General features: G+C 37.4%; 1 protein-coding gene across 1 annotated transcript in view; it reads left to right on the top strand.

The window, feature by feature from the left end:
* Positions 1-26,740, top strand: part of LOC105982588 — a 116,900-nt gene that overhangs the window by 21,991 nt on the left and 68,169 nt on the right. Inside the window, exons 2-5 of the mRNA XM_013012236.1 lie at positions 4,552-4,681; positions 13,611-13,712; positions 17,094-17,132; positions 20,534-20,710. Coding sequence (XP_012867690.1) covers positions 4,552-4,681; positions 13,611-13,712; positions 17,094-17,132; positions 20,534-20,710 — 448 coding nt within the window. The remainder of the gene's footprint in view (positions 1-4,551; positions 4,682-13,610; positions 13,713-17,093; positions 17,133-20,533; positions 20,711-26,740) is intronic.

Below are 26,740 nucleotides of genomic sequence, written 5' to 3'. Positions count from 1 at the left end.
TCTCAGGGATTTTCTTGATCCACGGTCCTCAGATCTCAGCCTCCTGAGTAGCTAGGATTACTGCTGTGAGCCACTGGTGCTTGGCCAGATGGTTTTGAACTTATTTTTTTATTGAGAAAATATTAGACAAAAATCTAGGAAAATAAAAGCCCAGTGACAGAATTGGCCCCCAGACTGTAAAGGGATAAATAACTTTTCCTCCTTTTTTATTCACTCTTAGAATTTAACAGAATATTAGTAATAGTTAAATTAGTTTAGAAGAATGTAGAAATTAAATTACAAGTGAAATTCATTTGTCTAATAGTGTTCCCAGAATTACAGATCTTGGGTCTTTGGTGTTTGGGAAAAAATGTTCTTTTCTAATATACAGGTGACATTAAACTTTATAGTTGGCTGTATCTACTAATGCTAGCCAGGAATTATATTTTTTAAAAGTTGACCTTGTTTCTTAAATAGTTCCTCTAGTCATACTGTGAGATTTCATTGCCACATGAGCTGTGATTGAGCTGCGTTGGCTGGAACCTGCCTCACCTCTTCCTGAAACGCACTTGTTAAACCACTTGCTTGTCCAAATACCATCCTTGAATTTTAATACTCCAAAGATAAATATGATAAAACACAAATTGATATATGTATCTTAGAGTTACTTTATGTCTCTATGAATAGTTATTGAATGATGCAAATAAAATGTGCTTACTCTAGAGTTCTGAATTTTATTTTTGAAGGATTCATTTGTAACATTAAATAATATAAGATTTAATAATGAGGTAACTTAAGAGAATTTTTCTTTACTTTTAAATTATTATTTTTATTTATAAAATCTTCTGAAAAACTTGTCATTTATTCTTCCATATCCATATGAGAAGAAGATGAGAATTAGTATGGAGAAGGAATAATGGAGGTCTGATTGTTAATTTTCTTTTATGGGTAGGATTTCATCATTCTTTATCTTAACCAATATATTTATATTGCTTAGGATATAAACAAGTTCAATACTAAATGTGAATAATTTGTGCTTCTGACAGAGTAATTTTCTTCCTTGCATTTACTTAATGAAAAGACAAAGAACCATGTTTTTACTATGCATTTATAACATCTGCTTCTAGCAAGCTCTTTATTTTTTATTTTTATTTTTTAATTTTTTGTCATGGGGTTTGAACTCTGGGCCTGGGAGCTATCCCTGAGCTCTTCAGTTCAAGGCTAGCGCTCTACCACTTGAGCCACAGTGCCTCTTTCTAGCAAGCTCTTTAATATCCTAGTGATTCTACATGTTTTAAAACCTTCCAACCTTTGTTCATGAAATGTGTCTTTTAAGGGTGGGGACAAATGCAATGAAATATTAAACAAGATTTCAGGGGCTGGAGGTATATGTCAGTAGTAAAGCATTTGCTTGCCATGTACTAGGGTCTGGAACCAATTCCAGCACTAAAAAAACAACAATCAAAAGATTTTATGATGTATAGACAATTATGTGAGAAAAGAAACACATCATTTATTGCTCGGTGTACATTAGTAACACTTTTATTTTACTTAAGAATTTTGCACAAACTACTTTGTTTTATTTTTAAAAATTATATATAATTAAGCTTCTTGTATAACATATAATCATTATATCGTATGTATTTGAAATTATTATACTACTGAAATGAACTCCTAAGATAAGGAAACAAAAGACTAATATGTTTTTTTCTTTTCTGGTAATTCTGTATTCTTTAACCTTTACATGGTGTATTCATGAATATAACTGTGGAGGGCAGGAGGAGTAGGGCTCAGAACTCGAGGAAAAAGGGTGAAAAAGTGCAACAGTGGAGTTCACTGGACACTGATAACAGTGAACTAATATACAACTTTTGGGTGGAGACAGGAGGGAGGAGGGACTGGGGGAGAGGGAATCGATGACACTATAAAAGGAAATGTTCTTATACCCAACTCATGTAAATGTAACTCCTCTGTACATCACCTCTAGGATAACAATAAAGTACATGTTTTAAAAAACGCTAAAAAGCCGGGCGCTGGTGGCTCACGCTTGTAATCCTAGCTACTCAGGAGGCTGAGATCTGAGGATCGCGGTTCAAAGCCAGCCCGGGCAGGAGAGACCGTGAGACTCCTATGTCCAATAAACCACCAGAAAGCCGGAAGTGGCGCTGTAGCTCAAGTGGTAGAGCGCTCGCCTTGAGCTGAAGAGCTGAGGGACAGCACCAGCACCCAGGCCCAGAGTTCAAGTCCCACGACCGACCAAAAAAAAAAAAAAAGGCTAAAAAATTACTTAGTAATGAATAATGAGAAAGAAGATAAATACTTAACCAGAAGAATTTAGACTTTTTTAATGTGATTTTTGAGGTCTTGGGTTCTCTAAGAAATACTACGAAATAGCTGGAGCTAGAATTTTAATTTTAAAGCCCCCCCCCTTTGAATTTTATTTCTGTGCAACATATTGTCCTAAACTTTAGCAGATTAAAACAATGGACATTTATTAGTTGACACAGTTTCTGTGGGTCGGGCATCCAGAAATAGCATAGTTGCACGATCCTAGCTCCAGGTGTCTTACAGGATGTGGTCAAGCTCCTATGTGGTACTAGTGTTACTGAGGAACTTGAGGATGGTACAAGGCTCAGTGTCCAGGTTGTCTCAGACCCAGGCCGAGTATTGCGTGCTGGTTGTGGCAGGAGACCTTTAGTTCTTTACCTTGTGGACCTCCCCACAGCATGGCTTGAGTGTCCTCATGATGTCATAGATGGCTTCTCCCAGAACAAGTGATCTAAGAGACAGGGAGGTGGAAGGTGACGGCTGTTTTGTGAAGTGCTACAGCACAGTGTGGCTCTTGTAACTCACTGGGCAGAACTCACTTAAATTAAATGAATGTCCCAGGTGACAGAGTGGATACTGTAGCCGAGAAGCAGGTGTAATGAGTCAAATGTATCTATTTTTGAGTGCTCTATATAGTTTTTTTTTTTTTTTTGTCGGTCGTGGGGCTTGAACTCTGGGCCTGGGTGCTGCCCCTGTCTTTTTCTCTCAAGGCTGGTACACAACCATGTGGACAGCTCCAAATCTGGCTGTTTGGTAGTGAATTAGAGATAAGACTCTTATGGACTATTCTGCTCAGGCTGGCTTTCAACCATGATTTTTAGATCCCTGTCTCTTCATGAGTCACTGGTGCCCAGCTTCTCATTACTTTTATTTTGAACAAACTAACTGAAATAAGCTTTCTCATGAAAAGTTCCATAGGCTTTTTTCCCCCAAGAGCTTTGTGCAGTTTGTAGTAAAAGCACTTACCAGAGTAGTATCACAAGAAGTACAAGTCTTGAAATGCAGTGGTTTTGTGTTTCTGGGAATAGTGGCCATTTTTTTTTTTGTCGGTCTTGGGGCTTGAACTCTGGGCTTGAGCTCTTCAGCTCAAAGCGAGCACTCTACCACTTGAGCTACAGCGCCACTTCCGTGGCCATTTTTTTTTGAACTGGCTTAATATATTGTATTCTGTGTAGGACTTTTATAGAAAAGATGATACGTATTTAGTTATAAATAGTGCCTATAGCAATTTCGATGTTTAAATGGGCACAGCAAACACTCAACTTCTATTTTCCCTGAAATTTCTTTTCTCTCTTTTCTCTTCTTCCTTCCTTCCTTCCTTTTTTCTTTCTTTCTTTCTTTCTCCAGTCTGGTTGCTTGAACTCAGGGCCTGGGCTGCTTTTGCCTACTGCTAGCACTCTACCACTTGAACCACAGGGCCACTTCTGGCTTTTTCTGTGTATGTGGTTCTGAGGAATCGGATCCAGGGCTTCATGCATGCGAGGCAAGCACTCTACCACCAAGCCACATTCCCAGACTCTGAAATTTCTTTCTTTTCTTTCTTCCTTCCTTCCTTTCTTTTCTTTCTTCCTTTCTTTTTTTTAAAAAAAACTGGCAGTTCTGAGTTTAGGGATAAGCCATCTAGAATAATCTCATGAAATATTAGACTAGGAAAACAAATGTTAGCAGAAGAAGAAATAAATGCAAAGCAGCCTGGCCCGAGCTGGTGCTTGCCAGCAGAAGTCTACAGGCCAATGTAGTCAGGGGTTAGTCTGCAGCAAGCAAGAGGAGCTAGGAAGGACCCATGCAAATCAGTCCACTTTCTCAAGAAAGTTACCTGTTTGGACAAGTATTTGTCCAGAGCCATAAGGCACTTTCCTGCCTGATTTGTGAAACTTGAACTTTGTTGTAGGTTATTTAAAGGTAGTATGTCTTGAATAAAAGGCTATGTGTTAGAAATGCCCTTGTAGCCCATGTCACTGAGTCAGTGTTATTTGGGGTGGGGGATGCTGGCTTGCCAAGTGAGAACTGGGGAGATGTCCTCACCCCTTCTTTGACTGATGAGTAAAACAATAGCCAGCCTGCTTAACAGGCTACCTGTTTGAAGGACTGTAGGTGAAAGAACAGAGGCTCTGTTTGCTAGGAATACTTCCTGGAAGCCTCTGGGCTCACATCCGGGGTTTCAGCGTCTGTGAGGTTTGGGCTTCCCTTCAGATTTTTATTGATCTTTTAAATAACATCCATTTGGCATTTTTTGGATACTAGGTTAGACACCACAAGAAATGCCTGGGAAACTCCCAAGAAGCATCCACAGGCTGGCGAGCTGGAATGCTCCCAGTGTTGTGAATTTTCAGTTATTTACCGAGTCCTGAAATTGTCAGACCCTCTTGAAAATGTAGGAGACTCCTTGTAGTTTAGGACTCAGGGAGACAAACCAGCGTTATTGCATGCTAGAAAAAATATGAACTGTACTAAAAAAATCCTCTTTGGTTTTCTTATAGTCCCAAATCCAAGAGTTTTGATTCAAGTCAATTTTAATGTCTCACTCATTAAAAAAATACATTTTCATAGTTCTCAAAGTATTGTTTTTGTATTTTGTGGCTTTTCTCATTTTCTGATGTTTTGTTTCTATGAATTATTTTTCATATTTCTAGTACTGTTTTTTGTCGGTCATGGAGCTTGGACTTAGGGTCTGGGTGCTGATTCTTCTTTATTTTATTTTTATTGTTATTATAAAGGTGCTGTCCAGAAGGGTTAAAATTACACAGGTAATTCATATATTTATTTCTGGGCAGTCCCATTCCTTTCCTTGATCTCTCCCAGATTCCTCCTCCCATCCCCATGTACAAATTGCATAATTCATTTTCAATATAGTATCTAATGAGTACTACTGAGGCATTTGTTCACCCTTTGTCTGTCCATTTCTGTGCCTCCTTGCCCTTCCAAAGACAGATAAATGAAGAAATTAGACAAAAAAGAAAAGAAAACAAATAGAGCAGTGAAGAAAAAACCCTCTTGTTTCCATTTCTTGGAGTTTATTTTGATAAATATAATTTTATATGATCAGATGCACATAAACATTGTGCCTTTGTGTTCTTCTGAGATTGTCCTGTTGTCTCATGTATTATGTATTATGTATTAATGTCTAGAGTCCTAAATGATAAATTGATCATGTTCCAGTAGATATTAGATCTAGCTTCTGCATATGGGTGAAGTGACATTATTAGTCACACTTCTTGTCTCCATATCTGTTTATGTGTCTTTGTTATTAGAATTTTGATCCAGTATCATCAAAAGATAGTAAAAATATTGAAGGTATATTTTGTATTTGTATAGATTGTATACATTGTTAATGGGCAATGTATTATAAAGTATAAATTTTACTGCTATATTAGTTTAAAATGTCCAAGGAGTAGGGAACTGACATGTTTTTTTTGTTGTTGTTACATACTTTGAACTGGCTTTGAACCTTGATCTTCATATCTGGGTTTCCTGAGTAGCTAAGATTATTGCTCTCGTCAGTTTCTTTTTTATTAGGAAGACTTTATCATTAATTCTTGCTCTTTTAATTTGTTTTCTTTATGGATATATTAAAATCTCTTTTAAAAAATATAGTCAATGGCTTTGATACTATTTTAGTTTTTCTTTAAAACTTCCCTTTGTACTCAAGCTTAATTTGCATCTTGCTGTTTTTCAACTCATTATGTTTTCTTTGTATGAACTTCTCTATGTCTTTGATAGAATTGGCATCTTCCTGCCTCTTTTGAGCGTATAACAAAGTTTATTTAAAATTAATTCATTTGAAGTTTCAGGGTATTTTTATTCTTTCCATAATTTTTTTCATGAGTCATAAATTGTCTTTTTATTTTTGTTTATTCCTGAGCTGAATATTTCTGTTAGCTCTAAGTAAGTACAAAAATGAATGAGTTTTTGGGGCTGGGAAAGTGGCTTAGTGGTAGAGTGCCTGCCTTGCATGCATGAAGCTCTGGATTCGATTCCTCAGCACCACATAGCAGAAAAAGCCAGAAGTGGTGCTATGGCTCAAGTGGTAGAGTGCTAACCTTGAGCTGAAGAGCTGAGGCACAGTGCCCTGGCCCAGAATTCAGGCCTCATGACCAACAAAAAAAATGAGTTTGACTCTCACTCTTTCTGAAGTCTTATGTGTTGATATTCTCTGGTATGTGATATTATCCTCATAATTTCTTTAAGTTATTTAGACATGTCCTCCTTTAGTTCTCTGAGCATATTTAAAATAAGTGATTTAAAAAGTCTTTGTCTCAATGAGTCCAAGATCTAGATTTCAAAATTTTTAAATTGTTATTTTAAAGGTGATGTAAGAGGGGTTACAGCTACATAAGTCAGGTTGTAGATTTCTTTCGAGATGGTTTTTGTTGATTGTTGGCCTATACTTTTGTATTTCTTTGCATATCTCATGATAATTTTTGTTGCAATTTGGATGTTTTAAATAATTTCATGAGGAGGCTGGAACTCAGATTCTTCTTTTCCCACTGGATTTATTGTTTCTGCGGCTTCTTTTTTGGGTCATTTAACAGTTAGCAATTTTCTTGAACTAAATTCTATAAAGATTAGATTCTTTGTTGAGTATGTCAATGAAAAGCTGTACTTAGCTTAATGGACAGTTAATGATTGCACATATGTTTCCTTGAATGTCTAGAACCCCTGTTTTCTGATGTTTGCCTAAGCATTCTTTTGTATTTTTGGAGACACCTTAGAATTAAGACAGATAGTTTACAACTTTGCCTTAGCTTCCACTTGGAGCATGCCTTGTACCTAATACCAGCCAGAGATTAAAGCATGTGAGTTTGGGGGTACTTTCTGAGCTCTTGGAGTGCATGCTAACCTCCATATCCACATGGACTGAAGTTACTAAAATATTAATTTTATTGTTATCTGTTTTTTGAGTCTATTGCTTAAAGAACTGGGCACGAGAAGCATGCAAGTTAGCATACTAAAAAGTTTATTCTTGTTAATGAAATTTATTCATTTTTATTGAATAAGTGCTCTTTGGATTGCTGCAAGCCTTTTAATAGTCAGTTTTGTAGCATGCAAATATGTAAGAAAGTAGGGTTCACACACAGAAAAAAGCTTTGTGTAGAAACTCTTATTGAGAAAGCCTGTGCTCTGAAGTAACTAAATGAATAAGAAAATAATTGTTTATCTTTTGCTGTTATACTTATTTTTCCAGAAAATCAGGAGAGGCTGTTTCTGGCCATTCTCATGTCATTTAAATCAGATCTTTTAAAAGTTAACAAAGAAAGCTCAGAAGCAAATGATATTTGTAAATCAAATGGACATAAAATACATCTATAGAGCATTTTGTCTAACAGCTGTGTAGTATACAATCTTCTCATTAGCTCATGGAACTTTCTTCAAAATAGGCCACTTTTTTAGGACATAAAATAAACTTAGCAAATACAAGAAAACTGAGATAACTCTGTGTATCCTATCAAACCACTAGGGAATTAAACTAGAACTTATAAGCAAAACAAGGAATTTGTTTCATTGAAGAAATAAAAAAGTTCCTGGAATCTATTTAAAAAAAACTAATCCACCAAACTTTTGGGATAGAGTAAAAGCAGTGTTAAGAGAAAGTGTAGAGTTATGAGTGCCTATGTTACAAAACAGAGGGCACACAAATAGCCTTCAGGATGTCCCTCAAGCATAAGCCAGGCTGGGAAGGTGGCTCAGTGGTAGAGCTCTTGCCTTGCATGCCTGAGGCCCTGGGTTCGATTCCTCAGCACCACATAAGCAAAAAGACAAAAGCTGGAAGTGGTGCTGTGGCTCAAATGGTAGAGTGCTAGCCTTGTGCTGAAGAGCTGAGGGACAACGCCCAGGCCCAGAGTTCAGGCCCCACGACCGGACCCCTCCCCCCCCCAAAAGACAAAAAAGAAGTATAATCCAAACTCCAAATTAGCAGATGTAAGAAATAATAAATTTATTAGGGTAGAGATTAGTTAAATGGAGACTGAAAAGCATATATACAAAGAATTCATGAAACAAGTAGCTGGTTCCTTCAAAAAATAAATAAGATAGATAAACTTTTAGTGACCAAAGGGAGAGAAGAGTCTCAATAAAATTAAATATGAAAAAGAAAATATCACAACAAATACCCAAGAAACCCACAAAGATCATAAGGAAATACTTTGAAAATCTATACTCAAATAAATTGGAAAATATAGAAGAAATGAATAAATTTCTAGATGCAGTTGACCTAACAAAATTGAACCAAGAGGATATACACAATGTAAACAGATCTATAACAAGCAATGTGATTGAAGCAGCAATAAAGAGACTCTTATAAAAGAGAAGCCCAGGACCAGATGGATTCACTGCATTTCTACCAGACCTATAAAGAAAACCTAACACCAATACTCTTTAAACTCTTCCTTGAAGTTGAAAAAGAAGGAATGCTACCAAATTCATGAGTTCATTCCAAATATGGAGATGTAACAAAGAGAATTACAGGCCAATTTTTTGATGAACGCCTACGCAAACATTCTAAATAAAATTCTTGCAAACTGGATGCAAAAACACATTAAAAAATCATTAAATACAACCAACATACCTCAATCAATAAGGACAAGGTTAAAGATAAGGAACACATAAACAGAATTAAGAACAGCAATTGCATGGTCATCTCAATTGAAGTTAAAGCTTTCAACAAAGTTTAACATCCTCTAGTGATAAAAGTTCTGAAGAAACTAAGAATGGAAGCAATGTACCTCAACATATAGCCAATATGATATTAACAGAACAAAACTGAAATAATTTCCCCCAAAGTTAGGAACAAACAAGGTGTCAGTGATCACTTTTTGTCAAGACAGTATTAAAATTCTTAATCAGGGAAACATAGGAGGAAAAAGAAATTAAAATGATTCATTATTTTAGGATTATTTTGATATTAAGATTGTAGTGGTTATTGGTGGTATACAATTTTATTTGTTTATTGGAAATGACTTTAACTTCTAGTCAGCCAGATTTTCAGTTGGTTTTCTTTTTCCTTCCAAATATGTGGTCACAAAATCCATTAATAATGACAGTTTGGTCTTCTCTCCTAATATTATTTAAGGCTCTTACTATGTTTTTCATATTCCATTGACTATGTGAATGTACTATTGTGAAATAAGACTTTTTTTGGCAAGGTTCTACTTTTTTGGCATTTCCACTTGTATGGATAAGGTTGGCTTTCTTCTGGTTGTAGCTTCTATTTTCTTGGAAAGGGCATTGTGTTTCATTGATTCTTTTCTGAGTATTTATTAAAATGTTCTTTTAAAAATGTGTTCATTTTTATTAATTTGTTAATCTCAAAAATCATCAATGTTAAGTAAACATGCTATAAGAAAAACAACATGAATGGAAAAAAAAACCCAGCAATGAGCTGGGTGCTGGTGGCTCATGCCTGTAATTCTAGCTACTAAGGAGGCTGAGTTCTGAGGATCATGGTTCAAAGCTAGCCCGGGCAGAAAAGTCCGTGAGACTCTTATCTCCAATGAACCACTACAAAACCAGAAGTGGCACTGTGGCTCAAGTGGTAGAGTGCTCGCCTTGAGCTGAAGAGCTGAGGGAAAGCACCCAGGCCCAGAGTTCAAGCCCCATGACCGACCAAAACCAAACAAAATCCAATACCCCAAAACACCCAGCAATGGATCCACATAGTTCTAGGAAAGTGTCCATTGGTGAAGATGTATTATTTCTAAGTAAATAACTTGACTTCAATGCATCTAAATATACAAGTGGGACAAGCTGTAGGTCTTTATATTAAGGTATTTAGTATGTGTTGAGAAATTTATTAACAGTATTTTTATTGTGAAATATTTTTTTAAGTTTAAATTTTATTGTAAAGGTGCTGTACAGAGTGGTCAAAGTTACATAAGTCAGGTAATGAGTACATTTTTTTGAACAGTGTTACCCCTCATTTTCTCCCACTTTTCCCCCTCCCAACCTTCCTCCCCCCACAAGCTGTAAACTTTATTTCCAACATAGTGTCTAGTGAGTATCACTGCTGAATTGGTTCACCCTTTGTACCACCATTTCTGATTCCTCATTACCTCCCCAAATCAGATAAATTTACAGAAATAAAAAAAATGACTAAAGGGAATAAACCCAAGGGGGAAAAATCTGTGAACAGTACAATAAAAAGTTAACTAGTCATCACACAAATTTGATGCTTTGTTAATTTTCAGTCTAAATTGTTTAAGTAAATAAAGCTTTCCAATAATACTTTCTTTCCTCCTATGTGGACAGTATTTCTAAGTTTGGTGTTTAACGTTCTTATGCTTTTATACGTTAATGATATATTTATAAAGCTAATATTTAAAAGTAATTATTTTCAGGCTTTCACATTTAGTATCTAGTCAGTGAAGTATCTATTTGTATCTATTTGTGAAGAATGAAGTCTTTGAGTCAGGAAGTCTTGGCTTTAAGTTTCCAAACTATGGTGTAGATTTTTTTTTTTTTTGGGTCCAGTCATGGGGCCTGAACTCTGGGCCTGGGCACTGTCCCTCAGCTCTTCAGCTCAAGGCTAGTGCTCTACCACTTGAGCCACAGTGCCAGTTCCGGCTTTTTTTTCTTTTTGCTTATGTGGTGCTGAGGAATCGAACCCAGAGCCTGGCATGCAAGACATGCACTCTTTTTTTTTTTTTTTTTGGGTCCAGTCGTGGGGCCTGAACTCTGAGCCTGGGCGCTCTTCAGCTCAAGGCTAGTGCTCTACCACTTGAGCCACAGCGCCACTTCCGGCTTTTTTTTTCTTATGTGGTGCTGAGGAATTGAACCCAGGGCCTCGAGCATGCAAGGCAAGTGCTCTACCACTGAGCCACCTTCCCAGCCCAAGACATGCACTCTTATGGTGTAGATATTTGTATTTCTATTTTCAGTTATGTTGGGTTTTGCTTATGCTTTGTCCCTAGTGCATTCTTTTATGACTCCTAAGTTGCTTTGCTCTCTTCTTATAATTAAATGATTCTCTTTTACCCTGGAAATATCCAATGTTTTGAGTCTATTGTATTTGAAATTGATATAGTTAATTTATTGCTATATTGTACCTTTGATGACAATGATTCCTGCCCACACTTTGTTGCTAAAAAGTGTTCCATATTGACATTTTCTTCCTGTGCCTCTCCTGGGGCTTGAGCTCAGGGCCTGGAAGCTTTTCCTGAGCTTTTGTGTTCAAGGTTAGTGCTCTAGCACTTGAGCCATAGCTCCACTTTCAAAAGCTCACTTTTGGCAGTCAATTAATGTTAAGAGTCTCATGGACTTTCTAGCCTGGGCTGGCTTTGAACAGAAATTCTCAGATCTCAGCCTCCTAAGCAGGTAGGATTATAGATGTGAACCACTGTCACCTGACCAGCTTGAAATTAGGGCCCCATACTTGTTAGGTGGAACACTCTTTTGCTCAGTCATACTTTAAGCTCTATTTTACACTGGTTATTTTTAGGGTATGTTTTGCTTTCCATGTAAGGAAGGTGCTGGGATGTGTCTTCTGAATGTTTTCCGTCATAGCTAGGATCACAGGAGTGTGCCACTATACCCATTTTCCCTCTATAGATAGACATTTTTTTTTTTTTTTGGCCTGGGCTTTCCTGGAGCCACATTTCTCCTTTTCTCAGTCTCCCAAGTAGGTAGGATTACATGTGTGAGCCACTGGTGTCTGGCTCCCTTTTGACTTTTGAAAGATACTTTCATTAGATGAAGGTTTTAGTGTGAGTGATTATTTTCTTTCAGCAATGGTACTTTGGATAAGCTGTTTCTTTGTCTTTTTGCTTAGTTCTGACAAGAAATCTGGCATATTAATGTCTGGCAATTAGTTTTTGATAATTTTGTCATGTTTTAATGTTTTGGATTTAATGTGTACTTTTCCTTTGAATCTTTATTCTAAGATATTTTCTTTACTCCTAGATTTCTTTTCTTTGATTACAAACGACCTGGTACAGTGTTCTTAATGTGATTCTCCTTGTAGTTCATTGAGTTTATTACATCAGAGGGTTTATAGCTGTTATGCAATTTGGAAAAGTTTTGGCAATTTTTTTTGTGTAATATTTTTTTCTGATCTCACCTAACCCTTTCCTGGAACTCCAATTAAATATATATTGTTATATATATATATATTTATATATATAACATTAATAACATATAATACATATATATGTATACATTAATAACATTAATACATATATATATATAATATATATATGTATTGTTAATACAACCAGTGAGATTTTTTTTTGGGTCCGGTCGTGGGGCCTGAACTCTGGGCCTGAGCGCTGTCCCTCAGCTCTTCAGCTCAAGGCTAGCGCTCTACCACTTGAGCCACAACGCCACTTCCGGCTTTTTTTTTATTTGCTTATGTGGTGCTGAGGAATCGAATTCAGGGTCTCAGGCATGCAAGGCAAGTGTTCTACCACTGAGTCACCTTCCCAACCCCAGTGAGATTTTTATTTAAGGTAATGTAGGTTTTATCTAGATATTTCATTTGATTCTTTTGTGCGCGCGCGCGCGTGTGTGTGTGTGTGTGTGTGTATGCATGCATGCTCCAAATGGGGCTTGAGTTTAGGTCCTCCCACTCTTGCTTAGCTTTTTTATTCGAAGCTGGTGCTCTACCACTTGGGCCATGCCTCCAGTCTAGAACCTTGCTGGTTAATTGTAGATAAGAGTCTCTAAGATTTGTCTGCCTAGTTTGCTAAGCCTCTTGAGTAGCTAAGATTACAGGTGTAAGCTACTGATGACTAGCTTGAATGCCTAAAACTGAGATGAAGGAAATAACTTTTCTGTTGATGTCTGATATGAGAATTTATAGTTTGGACAGAACCAGTGTCACCTTCTTTCTGGTTTATTGTTAATTATAATATGTGATTACCTTGTAATCTCAACTAAATAGTATGTACCATTGCAATTGGCCTTAGTAATGGTACAAAATACATCAAAAGTTGCATCCAGTAAAATTTAAAGTTACTTATATTTCCCTTTGCTCTCAATTGGATTAAATTTTAGTTTTCATTTAGCTTTGTTGTGCAGTATTTTACACTTTTTTGCTTTAATGGGTGTTTTATGATAGCTGATATTTTACTGGATTATCATAATTTAAATCTAATAATGTATCTATAGAGATCAACAGATTAAAAGTCCAGGAATTAGGAAAAAAAGCAAAATATTTTAATGTCTTTTTTTTTCATTACTCACTGGATGCTATTGAGTGGTTTTTGTTTCTCATTTACTGGTTTAATTAACATTTTTCTATACTGAATAATACACCTCAATGATTTTTAAATATTGGTATTGTTTAATTGCTTGTTTCTCTCCTCTTCAAGGAACTTGCTTTAATGGGCCTCAAATCACCTCAGACAGAAGTAGAATTGCCTCAGAAGGAAGCAAAGCCAGAGTCAGAGACAAGTGATGAAGAAACAGAAAAGGTGAAGTCTTTGATTTAAAAAAAGTCCTCCTTGCCAATATGAAAGTAATAATCTATCTGCTGTTGCTTGAAAGTTCCCTGAGCTCCACCACTTGAGCCACAGTGCTACTTCCAGTTTTCTGATGATTTATTGAAGATGAGAGTTTCATGGACTTTCCTTCCTGGGCAGGTTTTGAACTGTGATCCTCAGATCTCAGCCTCCTGAGTAGCTAGGATTGTAGGCATGAGCCAGCTGTACCTGGCTTTTAGGAGCATATTTATCTGTCACAAGTTCTCATCCAAGGCTACATGGGGAGTCTTGGAAAAGGTTTTTAATAGCTTACTTGATATAGAGACAAGACTGTCTAGAAGGTAGCTGGAGAATTAACTAAAAGTTATTAGCCAATAAGAAAGTGTTACTGTAGTCTGCCTTGAGCTAGAAGAAATGTTGCAAGTATGACAAGGGGAAACTTTTTTTTTCTAAGAAATATGGAAAATGGGTGACAGAGGTTTGCTTCAGAATTGAAGCTTCCATTTTGCCCATCCCTGGCAAAATAAGGGAGGAATCCAGAGTAAACCAGGACATACTCTCTAAATTGGATATATCTCTTTGAGTACAGAAATATACATTTAAGTGAAACAAATGTGATAGCGTCGCTCTATACATTTTATAAAATGCTAATAGTAAGTAGCAAACCCCTTTGGCTTTTGAAAATATGACTCCCCAATCTGAAAACTGAGCAGACACTGGCTCTGTAGGGTACCTTGTCATATTCAGAAAGTGTGTGGACCTTTGTTTTCACAAAGCCATGGACTCTGTAAGTTAGAGTTGCCACAGTTGCTAGAAGTGCTGGAGTTTGAGATACTTCTGGCTGAGATTGTGTCTTTTTCAACTTTGTTTTCTTGTCACCGGCTTCAGAATCCAGCATATAGTGGAACTAGTAGCCAGGTGGCAATGGTATGTGGATAAATCAACTCTGAAGCCTACAGCATGTGCTGTGAGTTTATATTAAGAATAAGCCTCTCACAGTAATACCACTTAGACCAAAGTCTCTGGTCATTAATCCTTTATAAGGCACACTGAAAAGACATGATCAGTTAGCCTAAGGAAAATAGAAGTCACTCATAGAATCAAACTGACTTAATACCATTCATTACATTTATATAATATATAAAGGAATATATTGTTTTAAAATAAACTATGAAAAAGGTCAACCATCAGGTACCTAGTTTAGGTATCATTTTGACTGTTTAAAATAAGGATTTAAACAAAAGTATTTTTTTGTAATTTTGTGGGAAACATCCTCTCAATTTTGCCATTCATAATAACCATCAATTATTTCCAGCCACTGCCTATTAACAAGGAAGGTAACCACTTTTTTTTAGAGGTAAATAGCTGTTGATATCCAGTGATGGCATAAAGACATACCATGGTATCTTTCATACCAGACATTTTCTTTCTCCCTTCCCTTCCCATCCTTTCCTTTCCCTTCCCTTCATCTCCCCTCCCTTCCCTTCCCTTCCTTCTTTCCTTCCTTCCTTCCCTCCCTCCCTCCCTTCCTCCCCTCCTTTCTTTCTTTCTTTTTTCTTTCTTCTTTCCTTTTTTATTCCCACTTGTATTCAACAGCAGAATTCTAGGAATCTGTCCTACCTGTCTTTTAGATTGTCCTAGAAGTTTCCCCTAGAAGTTTTAGGCTGAGATTTATGTGGGTGACACTGGTCAGCATACTGTCTCATCTGAAGAGGACCCTGTCATCTTACTGACACCTGGCCCTGGTCCTCAGAACATGGATGATTCAGTCCTCAGCATCTCAGTCCCTTGGATAAGAGCTCTCTCAGTTCTTTGGTGCAAGTTGATTTTATTTTTTGAAAGTATTATTGCTGGAATATCCTTCCTTCCTTCCTTCCTTCCTTCCTTCCTTCCTTCCTTCCTTCCTTTTTCTTTTCTTTCCTTTCCTTTTCTTTTCTTGTACTCATTAGGGTAAGTATAGCAGTTTCTGAATTGCGATGGTGAGTAATTTCCCCCCATGCTCACAATATAAAAATGGAGTTGACTTATATTCATTCTTTTTTATATTAGCATTGTTTTCCAGCATTGTTCCTTAAAGGAACTCATTTAAGGACTACTAGCCCAATACATAAAGAGACAAACTGGAATACTACTATTTAATTAATATTAGTAGAGACAAATTGCATATTAGTGGAAAAACATTGAAATTATTCTATTTAATACTCACTTGTTGATGAATAATTGCAGAATTTCTAGTGTGTCAAGTCCTTGAGATACAAAAGCTAAATAATACCTTTTTAGAGATAATTTTTTGAAGTTTCTCAAACTGAAGTTTTTTTTCTTTCTTTCTTCTTTTTGCCCATCATGGAGTTTGAATTCAGGGCCTGAATGCTGTCCCTGAGCTATTCTGCTCAAGCCTAGTGCTCTACCACTTTGAGCCACAGCTCCACTTCTGGTTTTCTAATAATTAATTGGAGATAATAGTCTCACAGACTTTTCTTTCTTTATTTAAAAATAAGTTTTTTTATTGTGAAAATACTGTTACACTCACATGAGCAAGGTAATGAGTCATTTTTTAAAAATTGTCATTTTTTAAAAATACCCTATGGAGGGGTTACAATTACATGGACAAGGTAATGAGTACATTTCTTATCAAGCATTGTTGCCTCCTCCTTTGTTTCCCCTTCCCATCCCTTCCCATCTCCTCCTGCCCACCTCACTCCCTTCTACCCCCATCCCTGGCCAAAGTTGTAAAGTCTGTTTTTCGACATAACGTCTTGTAGATCTCATTGTTGCAATGGGTCCACCAGTATCCCTATTTAAACAATTCGCTTTTCCCCTTCCCCTCCACAAATTATACCAACATCAAATACAGTGAAAACAGGGCTTATACCATGGGGAAGGGACATACAAAGCAACAAAGAAATATCTTATAAATATGTTAGGCACAATAGCAAGAAAGAAAAAAAACATTTGAGTCCTTAACTTAGGGTTCATTTCACTTAATGACATTGCCCCATTTGTTAGGAAATGGAAAGACTTGGAAAAAATTACATTAAGTGAAGTAAGCCAAGCCCAAAGAAACATAGTCCCATGGTTTCCCTTATTTGCAATAACTAGTATATGTCTGAGTCAAGCAGAAAAGGTCAGATAAGTTGATGTTAAGTGAAATGAGTACATTTCTTATCAAGCATTGTTGCCTCTCACAGACTTTTTTACCCAGGCTGGCTTTGACCCTCAGAACTCAGCCTCCTGAATAGCTAATGAGAGCCACCAGCACTTGGCCTTCAAACTGAAGTTTTAAGTGACTCAAACTTGTTCATTCTAAGATGACTTCTCACATTTAAAAATTACTTTAAGGTTGGCTAACATGTCTTATGCTGGTAATTTTAGCTGGAGGTAGAGATTAGGAGGATCAAAGTTCGAGGACAGGTGGGTGAAAAATTTGAGATTTTATCTCAACAAACAAGCTAGGTATTGTTGTAGGGGCCTATAATCTCAACTGGGTTGGGAATATAGATAGGAGAATCTTGATCTGAGGCCAGACAAGACAAAATAAAATGAGAATATCTAAAAAACTAATTTAAAAAGAGCAAAAAGGATTGGGTCATCATGAACTAAATAGTGGATTGCTTATCTAGCAAGCACAAGATCCTGAGTTCAAGCTCCAATGCCATCAAAAAGTATTTTTAAAGACCCCAAGATGTTTTGTAGATATGTGTTATCTCAACCAATATTTATCTATTAAAAAGAGAAAGTTTACAGCATCATTCATCTAAAATAATAACATAAAATGACTTTTAAAGATTAAGACATATAAAAATTTGGAATGAGGGCTGGGAAGGTGGCTCAGTGGCAGAGTGCTTGCCTTGCATGTATGAGGCCCTGGATTCAATTCCTCAGCACTACATAGGCAGAGAAAGATAGAAGTGGTGCTGTAGCTCAAGTGGTAGAGCACTAGCCTTGAGCTGAAGAGCTGAGGGACAGTGCCCAGGCCCAAAGTTCAGGCCCCACGACTGACCAAAAGAAAAATGGAATGACATTAATTTTTGTATGTATGATTTTACAGACACCAGATTCTCATATCTGCTTTTGCGTTCAATCTGTAGCAATATAATCTTTGGGTCAAATTATAGATAAAATGTCACTTCATATAGGTGAAAGGGAATCATATTTTTTATAGTCTTCTAATTCTTTCTCAATGATCAGAGTTCCACAAGTGGGAGTTTCTTAAAGATTAGTTGTGAGGAGTGAGGGAGGTGGGGGAGGGAAGGGATAGTAGGAGAAAAACAAAGAAGGGGGTAACAATGCTTGACAAGTAATGTACTCATGTAACTAGCCCCTCTGTACAGCACTTTTACAATAAAATAAAATAATATTAAAAAAAGATTAGTTGTAATTTGTTATCTGAAACAGAAACATATATACATACATATATACATACATATATACACATATATACACAGAGACACATATGCATATATACACATATATACATTTATATATACATGCATACATAATTACAAACACACACACACACACACACACACACATATATATATATAAAACATATGATTATTGTATATCATGATATCCATCTTGGTCTGTGAGCTATTTTTATTTACCCTAATTGATTTTGTAATCTCATGAGCTAATCATTGTTTCAGTGAAATTTACGGTTGTGAATTTCAACAATGAAAAGGTGTAAAACAGGCTGGGAAGGTGGCTCAGTGGTAGAGCGCTTGCCTTGCATGCCAGAGGCCCTGGGTTCGCGGAAGTGGCGCTGTGGCTCAAGTGGTAGAGTGCTAGCCTTGAGCTGAAGAGCTGAGGGACAGCACCCAGGCCCAGAGTTCAGGCCCCATGACCGGACCTCCCCCCCGCAAAAAAAGAAAGAAAAGGTGTAAAACATCACAATATTGCAATGAAAGCATTTTTGACATTGCAAACCTCCCAAAAGAGTCTGAAGGGGACCTACAGGAATCTATAGATTACATTGAGAGCCAAAAGGGAAATAGGTAAAAGAGCACATCTTTGAATCAGGTTGTGGGCATGTAAACAAACCTTTCCTGTTTATACAAAGTATGACTTTGAATAAGTAATGTAACTTCTCTAAGCCTCAGTTTCCTCTTTCCTGTGATGGGTTCCATGGAGTTCTTGCTCTGGAGCTGTGCTGAATGTTAGAATTCGGTGAGATAATGCTCATATCTCTTGGATATTATCATGATGATGATGATTGCTTAGGCAGAGCTCAGTTGTCATGCTTTACTTTATTAATTTAGACATCTTGGCCCAGCTACTTTTTCTTGCACAATGAAGAAGTTGCAGTGTTTGGCACTGTATGGAATTTTAAAGTTATTTCTATTTTTAAACTTTATTTTATTGTAAAGATGCTGTACAGAGTGGCTACAGTTACATGGGTAAGGCAATGAGTACATTTCTTGTAGATAATTGTTACCCCTTCCCTGTTGTTGTCCCACTATCCCTTCCCTCCCCCACCTTCCCCACTCCTCCCCATCCAAAGTTGTTTTAAAGGTGATGAACGGCGGGGTGGGGGTGGGGGTGGGGGTTGGGGGTTGGGGGTGGGGGAGGAGGGGGTCACAGTTGCATAAGTCAGGTAATGAGTACCTTTCTTTTTTTGTTTTGTTCTGAGGACATTTCTTTTTTAGACACCCTTTCCCTCATTTTATTTTACTTATTTGCAAATGAGTTTATCAGAGACAAAAATGATACATTGCATCTTAGTCATCCTATATAATTCAGACTTTTAGGTAAACCAGACTAATTTTTTCATTTACCACATTGAGGCAGTGGATTCTAACTTGTAGTGATTTGTAATTCCAAATAGTCTTGATTTGAAATGAATACCCAAACATTGCCATAAAAATACTTTCCTTAGGAGTTGTTGAGATCCTATTACAAGCCACTAAGACACCTTCATTCATTCATTCATTAATTTTTTGTGATTTGAACTCAAGGCTTTTGACTTGTGAGGCAGAGGTTCTACTGTCTGAGCCATACTTCCAGGCCTTCTGTGTTCTGGTTATTTTTGAAACAGACTTTAACTTTTTGTCCAGAAAATGCTCTTCTTATTTACACTTCCTGCAGTAGCTGGGATGCCAGGTACATGCCACCATGCCTGGCTTTCTCTATTGACAAGGGATTGCTCCATCCCTAACACGCCCCCCTCCCCCAGTAGAACTAAGGTTCCTCCTATCTCTGCTTACTGAGAAGCTGGGAAGCGAGAGGTACTAGGCTAGTGGGACATTTTCCTTAGCATAGTAGGCATAGACATTTCAAGAGCAATTTTTACCTGGGTATGGGATAGATCTGTGGTGACTACTGCCCTTCTGTAGCCTGTTCAGCATTTCCCTGAGAACTGAAGTCAGAGTTCTGGGAAGAACAGCTCCTTAGTAGAAATCCCATTTATCAGGATTGAGCAGTTCTCCACTAGTTAGTGTGCCCAAGACGGACAAAGCACCAACTTGGATAATGAAATAAACTGTCCTGTGGTGCTTTGTGTGGACTATATACTAGCTTCACTCTGTGAGTGTTTGCTGGTGTCTGGGTAAGACCCGAGTCTTGTCCTCTTCTTACAGGTTTTGTGCATTTACAACTGTAGACTAGGTATATTTTTCTGAGGCAGAGGAAAATAATTCCCGAACCTTAACGTTTAAAAGTCAATCTGCATTGATCAAAATCTGTATCAGAAATTTACCACCTTGGTTCAGTTTCAAATCTGCATTGTTTTGATTTTGTTGAAACAGAAAGACATTGTGTAACTGAAGGCTTTGGAAGGATTAATAAGAATATGGTTGTGTGTTTACTTTTTCCAGCACAGTATGGGTGATGAGCTTACCGATGCGGTGTCAAGTATTTTCCAGATTGAACAGGAAGATATTTTAGATTGGACAGCCGTGGACACAGAAAGCGCCGAATTTAAATCTCAAGCAGTATCGAAAACTCATCCAGAGGAAGAATCAGGGAGACCATTGGAAGAGATACATCCTACAGTTGATTTAAAAACAAGCAAGAAAACATCTTTAAAGGTAACAACAGCAACAACAACACTGTACATATTTAATCCTCAAACCTAATTTATGTTGCAGAAAATGGTCCAGGCAAAGTGGAAGGTACGGAGACTGAGTTCACTGTCAAAAGGAACCTGGGAAGTGCAAATTTTCCAGTTAGTAAAAGAGCATATATTTGTTGAGAGTGCCTATTACTAATCCTAATTAATTCCAACACTGGAAATTTAGATTTTTTTTTTTTGAGAAAAGAAGGGATCTTGGTTCTTGTTAGAACCTGACATTTCAAAGGAATCAGGAACTACATACAGTACAGGGATCACACTTGGAATAATGTCTTTGCCCCACTTAACATGTATCCTGATGAGTCTCTTCCTCTTGCTTAAAGGTTTCCCAGATTCATTTCATTTATGTATCATTTTTATAATTTTTTTTAACCAAACTTACCCATTGCTCTATTATTATCTGTTATTACTTTGAGTCAGTGATATTTTGGCTTAAATATACAAACTTATTTTGTTTTAAAAATATTTATTTATTTATTTAGTTTGTCATGGGGCATGAACTCAGGGCCTGGGTGCTGTTGGAGCCACAGCCCAACTTGTAGTTTCCTGCTGGTTAATTGAGGATAAGAGTCTCTTGGACTTTCCTGTCAGGACTGGTATAGAACCATGACCTTCACCTTTCAGTCTCTTGAGTAGGTAGGATTACAGGTGTGAGCCACTGCCCCGGCCATAAACTTATTTTAAAATTAAGTATTAGTGGTATTTTAAAAAGGCTCTTTTTCCAGCATATCATCTTAGTTATCACCAGAGACCATCCTCTGTATGACTAACTTCTGGGTGAGAGCTTCCTGAGCACCCTTTCCTGGACCCTGTGGTTTTGATCCTGATGTTCTTTGTCCAAGTCAACTGGACATTACTAGTTATACAACTTTTTTTTTTTTTGGTCCATCATGGGACCTGAACTCTGGGTTTGAGCGCTGTCCCTCAGCTCTTCAGCTCAAGGCTAGCGCTCTACCACTTGAGCCACAGCGCCACTTCTGGCTTTTTTTTCTGCTTATGTGGTGCTGAGGAATCAAACCCAGGGCCTCATGCATGCAAGGCAAGCACTTTACCACTGAGCCACCTTCCCAGCCCTAGTTCTACAACTTTTGCCTGGAATTCTGGAGGCTAAAACCTGGGCTTTGTCTGTGACCTATCACTTCCCTAGCCTTTCACATATAATCAGTCTCCAGAAGCTTAGATTATTCTCAAATATTACTAATTTTTCAGTTTCTCTCTTCCCTGGTCTGTGTCCTAGTGACCTTATTCTGGATTAGTGTCTTTTGGTTTTTCTTCAGTTTTCAAGCTGTACTCTCTTAGGTTTATCCTGTATAACACTAGCCTACCGAGCTTCTGGGGAAAAAGTAGGTAACAAGGGAGACTTATAAGTAAGGATTTACCAGAGAAAACTCACCATGGCTCTCAATGAGAAATGTCTTATCCTGTGACTGTGACCAACTCCCATCAGCAGTCCTGCTGTCTGTCTGAAGCAGGACTTTGCGTATGAAGTGAAGCCAGCCAAGGCTAAGTGAAGTACCCCTGGGGATTCCTGTGTTTAGACTGATGCTCTCTTGGCATCTAGAGATGATAGCATCTTGATGAAAAGTGTTAGGCTATGAGGCACAGAGGTAGGGTCTTCATGTATTCTGCGTAAACATTGTGATTTTGGGAATAAATAAAAGCATAACTGGCAAATTGGTAAGCTACTCAGTATGTCAAAGGATGAAATAGATATTCTTCAACACCATGAATTTAAATCTATCCTAGAAAAGTCCAGTAATGCTATTTGGCTTATGATAACTTCTATTAAATATTTGAAAAGAGACTGTGCAAAATTACTTGTTCCTAGTTAAAAGACACAGTCCTTTCCTAAGGTAACTAGAATTGAGTGCTTACCATCCAGCGACTTTGCTAAATGTTTTATGTATTTTGTCATATTTTTTCCTAATAACATCCTTACTATTACCCCATTTTGTAATTGAAAATAATAGCTAAATCATGCGAAGATATCTAACTTGGAGAGGCAAGTCTGACAGAGGTATTCTAATACTGCAATTTCAGTTTAGCCATGTTGCCATACTGCCCATTCATAATAGTAAATAACAAATGTCTAGTTAAGTATAAGAACAAGCTTGAGTTAAGCATGATGGTGTATACCTGTGCGGGCTATTAAGGAATCCTAGGAGAGAGAGAGAGAGAGAGAGAGAGAGAGAGAGGAGAGAGGAGAGAGAGGAGAGGGAGAGGGAGAGAGAGAGGAGAGGGAGAGGGAGAGAGAGAGGAGAAAGGAGAGAGAGGGAAGATGAAAGAGGAGGGAGAGAGAGGTTGTGGAGATATGTTAGGGAGGATGTCAGAAATGCCATGAAAACACTAAAGTATTTCTGTGATTCATTCCAACAAGTTGTTACCAAGAATCTTATGTTCACTTGTGTGAACATCTCAAGAGCAAGTATTACCATGAACTTTAACCTTGTGTGTGGGCAATAAAATTAGCCCCATCATCTCTGGTACAGGAGTGACCAGGACAGGTGTTGCGGTGGGGGGAATAAGAGTTTTGGATGTAGTAAACAGATCTAACAATGAGGTATTAAGGCCTTTAGCTGCTTAGATACATGCTCGAAGGCCTCCTTCAGCAAAAAGTAGAGAATGTGGACAATCCTATTCTGTTGGTCATTTCTTTCTATTCTTAGAAGCTCATTAGTACTCTGGTCTAAGTCACTACCAATAATAGTGACTTCATGAAGAAACAAATGGCCAGTAAAAAGATTGATGAGAGTTTTATAAAGGAAAATATCTGTAAAAATAGGTTTGATCATGTGATCTGGAATTCTAAGTGGAAGAAGACAATTTATAAGTGTAGGAAGCTCCAAATCCCCCAAATTCTCACCAAACAACTATGAGTGACTGACTTGATCGAGTCTCACAAAGATGCAAATGATGAAAGAAAAATACATATCCACAAATAAACACAAATGTGGAATGTGCCTGTAAAATTTTATACCAAGAAGGCTGAAATAAGAAGTTGGTTGAGGCCTGTGAATAATGTGAAGAATACAAAAAGGTGATTTTCATGTTAGTTTTGCAGCGAAGTGTGTGGTGTGTGTGTGTGTGTGTGTGTGTGTGTGTGTGTGTTTGTGTGTGGAGAATGACAGCCTATCATTAGATCCGAAGAGTGTAATGACAGCAAATGACAAAGCAGCCTTAATTTACTTTTGGAAAAAGGTTGTGGTCTGAAGTGAACAGAATATACGACAGAAAAGGAAGCTGAAAACTCACACTTCACTTGTTAAATCTGGCAAGGAAAGTGATCTATAGTTTAGAAAGAAGAGAAGAAAAGTTGATTTTAAAAAGCCCTTCAATCCCAAGATTTATGAAAGATGTTGAGTTAACACAGAACCAATAGGCTTGGAGAGGTAATTTTCTCCTGCCAGGTTCAGCAGTAGCTTTGAGAAGCCAATATTTCTCAAAGTGCTAGAAGGTGGGAGGGAGGCTAACCTGTCACTGAAAATCTGGCTTTCTTTTTTTTAGGGTAAAGGTTTTGATTTCTGCAACTGATGTGCGTTTTTTGACAAAACTACATGATGATGAAAGAACGTATTAAATGATTTGTGTTTGAATTCTTATCCAAAATGGGAAGGGTAATCACTTGGAACAAACATTCCCTAAGAACAAACCATGGAAGACTAACCTTGTTTCTTCTGGAATTTCTAGACCCAATATCAGAAGAGTGTCACGTGTGTGTTCGACATAAGAGACTCCTGGGAAGGTCACAGGCTCTGGATCCACATTTCCGGGGACAGAATTATGTCTCTCTCCTTTAAAAGTGGTGTGGCCTTAGATTACTGCTTGTATGTTTATGTTGTTTTCATGAGAAGAATGACAGTGCTAATGTCTTCATGCTGTTGTGAGGAGTGTATGTTCCTAGAACACAGAAAACTCAATAGGTATTAGTGATTGCTATTATTCTGTGAACTGAAGCAATCTATTTTTTCCTTATCTGGTATTTTTAATTTTAAAAAAATTTTATTGTGAAGGTGAGATACTGAGAGGTTACAGCTACACTTTTTTTTTTTTTTTGGTGGTCGTGGGGCTTGAACTCTGGGCCTGGGCATTGTCCCTCAGCTCAAGGTGAGCACTCTACCACTTGAGCTACAGCGCCATTTCCGGTTTTCTGGTGGTTTATTGGAGATAAGAGTTTCACGGACTTTCCTGCCTGGGCTGGCTTTGAACCGTGATCCTCTGATCTCAGCCTCCTGAGTAGCTAAGATTACAGGCGTGAGCCACCAAGTGCCCCGCATGAGTACATTTCTTTTGAACAATGTCACTTCTTCTCTTGTTTTCTCCCAGGAGCAATCTATTTACGAAAGCCTCCTCAAAGTTATTAGAAGGGGTAGCAGTTAGGTGAACTGCTGGATGGATTTCTAATTAGCATATGAGACAGAATGCAAATGATAGAAATGATGAAACAGTGCTCTTGTCAAGCACTATCTCATATATAATTGGTGCATGACAGTACCTAATAGAATGCCATAGGACTGTGTCCTATTTCCACTTACGTTTCCATAACTTGGATTAAAATATGGAGGAACTACTTACTGGATTTTTAGGTAACACCCAAACTAAGATCAAGAAAATTTGTTTGGTCAAACCTCTGAAGAACCTTAACTGGGATAAATACATGCAAGGTTCTGTCTTTGAGTCCATAAATGAAATAGGATGATAGCGCTCAACAGTAGCAGTGGTGAAAGACTTCAGGGTTTTAATCAGCAATGTCATTTTTGCTAGGAATACAACTGGTGGATAGATGGCCTGAGAATCATCTTTTTACTGGATGATGATCTAATCATATCACACCTCAAATACTGTGTTCAGATCTGAATGTCCAACATCAGGAAAAACGGACACGTTAGAGAATATTTGAAAGAGAACATTGAAGATGATAAAGCTTGGTACTTCAAAACAATGCCATATCAAGTAGAGTTGAAGGGATAGGGATGTTTTCTCCAGGCGAGGGGCGGGAGGGGGAAGATAGCCCAGAATGTATTGAATCAATACATTCAAGTATTGATTTGACTATAGAATAGAGGAGAGTTAGGTTGTGCCTGTATGGTTTCTAAGGTTTGAATTAGGACTGGTGGGAGGAAGTGATTAGGTTCAGTAATAAAGAAAGAAACAATGCTAGCAACTGAAAGAGTTTCAAAGAGAACATGGCAAACTGTGTGTACTGACCTTTCCATACTAGACAGTGTTTAAGCCAGTTGATGACTGGAGGTGGAGGTACTATAGAGGAAATTCAGACATTAACTGGCAGGTAAGATAGAATTCTGTGTGAATCTGGAACTTTCATTATTCCTTATTATAGTGGGCTATTGTGATAGATCATTCATCTTTTTTTTTTTAAAAGCAAAACAAGGCCAAATCTTGCATCTTATTTATAAGAGCTGTTTGTCTGGCTCCTTTCCTACTGTTTAACTATCTCTCCCTACCCCGAACCCCCGCCAGGGCAGACCTCCCTGCTTTCTTCCTGAAAGTTAGTTTAAAAAATACAGAGCAACCCAAGGAGGAAATTTTTTTTACAAGAATAATTACCATAACTTGTAGGAATGATTACCATAAATTGTAGGAAATCTAGGAAAACAATACTCCCAATACTTGTAACTATTGAAGGTTCTATTATTTATGAGACAGAGTATATTTAGTTTTAGCCAAGCTGTAGGAAAAGAAAACAGTACAACTGAGATACAAATTAATAATTTTACTCAAAATAGTAATAGAAAGCACCAAAGTTTCTTTTGGCTTGTGTTTATAATCAAAGACTGCCCAACTTTAAGAAACTAATGACAAATTCTATTAAAAATATCTTGGTGTAGTGTAGGTAGAAAAAAAAGGAAAGACAGATACAAAAGAAAAAATATAAGGCAGAGTAGCTGGAATGTAGCTCAGTGGTAGAGTGTTTGTTTAGCAGGTATGAGAC

This window comes from Dipodomys ordii, unplaced genomic scaffold, assembly GCF_000151885.1.
Source record: "Dipodomys ordii isolate 6190 unplaced genomic scaffold, Dord_2.0 Scaffold16, whole genome shotgun sequence".
Classification (NCBI taxonomy): domain Eukaryota; kingdom Metazoa; phylum Chordata; class Mammalia; order Rodentia; family Heteromyidae; genus Dipodomys; species Dipodomys ordii.
Note: the sequence above shows the minus strand (reverse complement) of the source record. Positions and strands in the feature narration are given on the sequence as shown.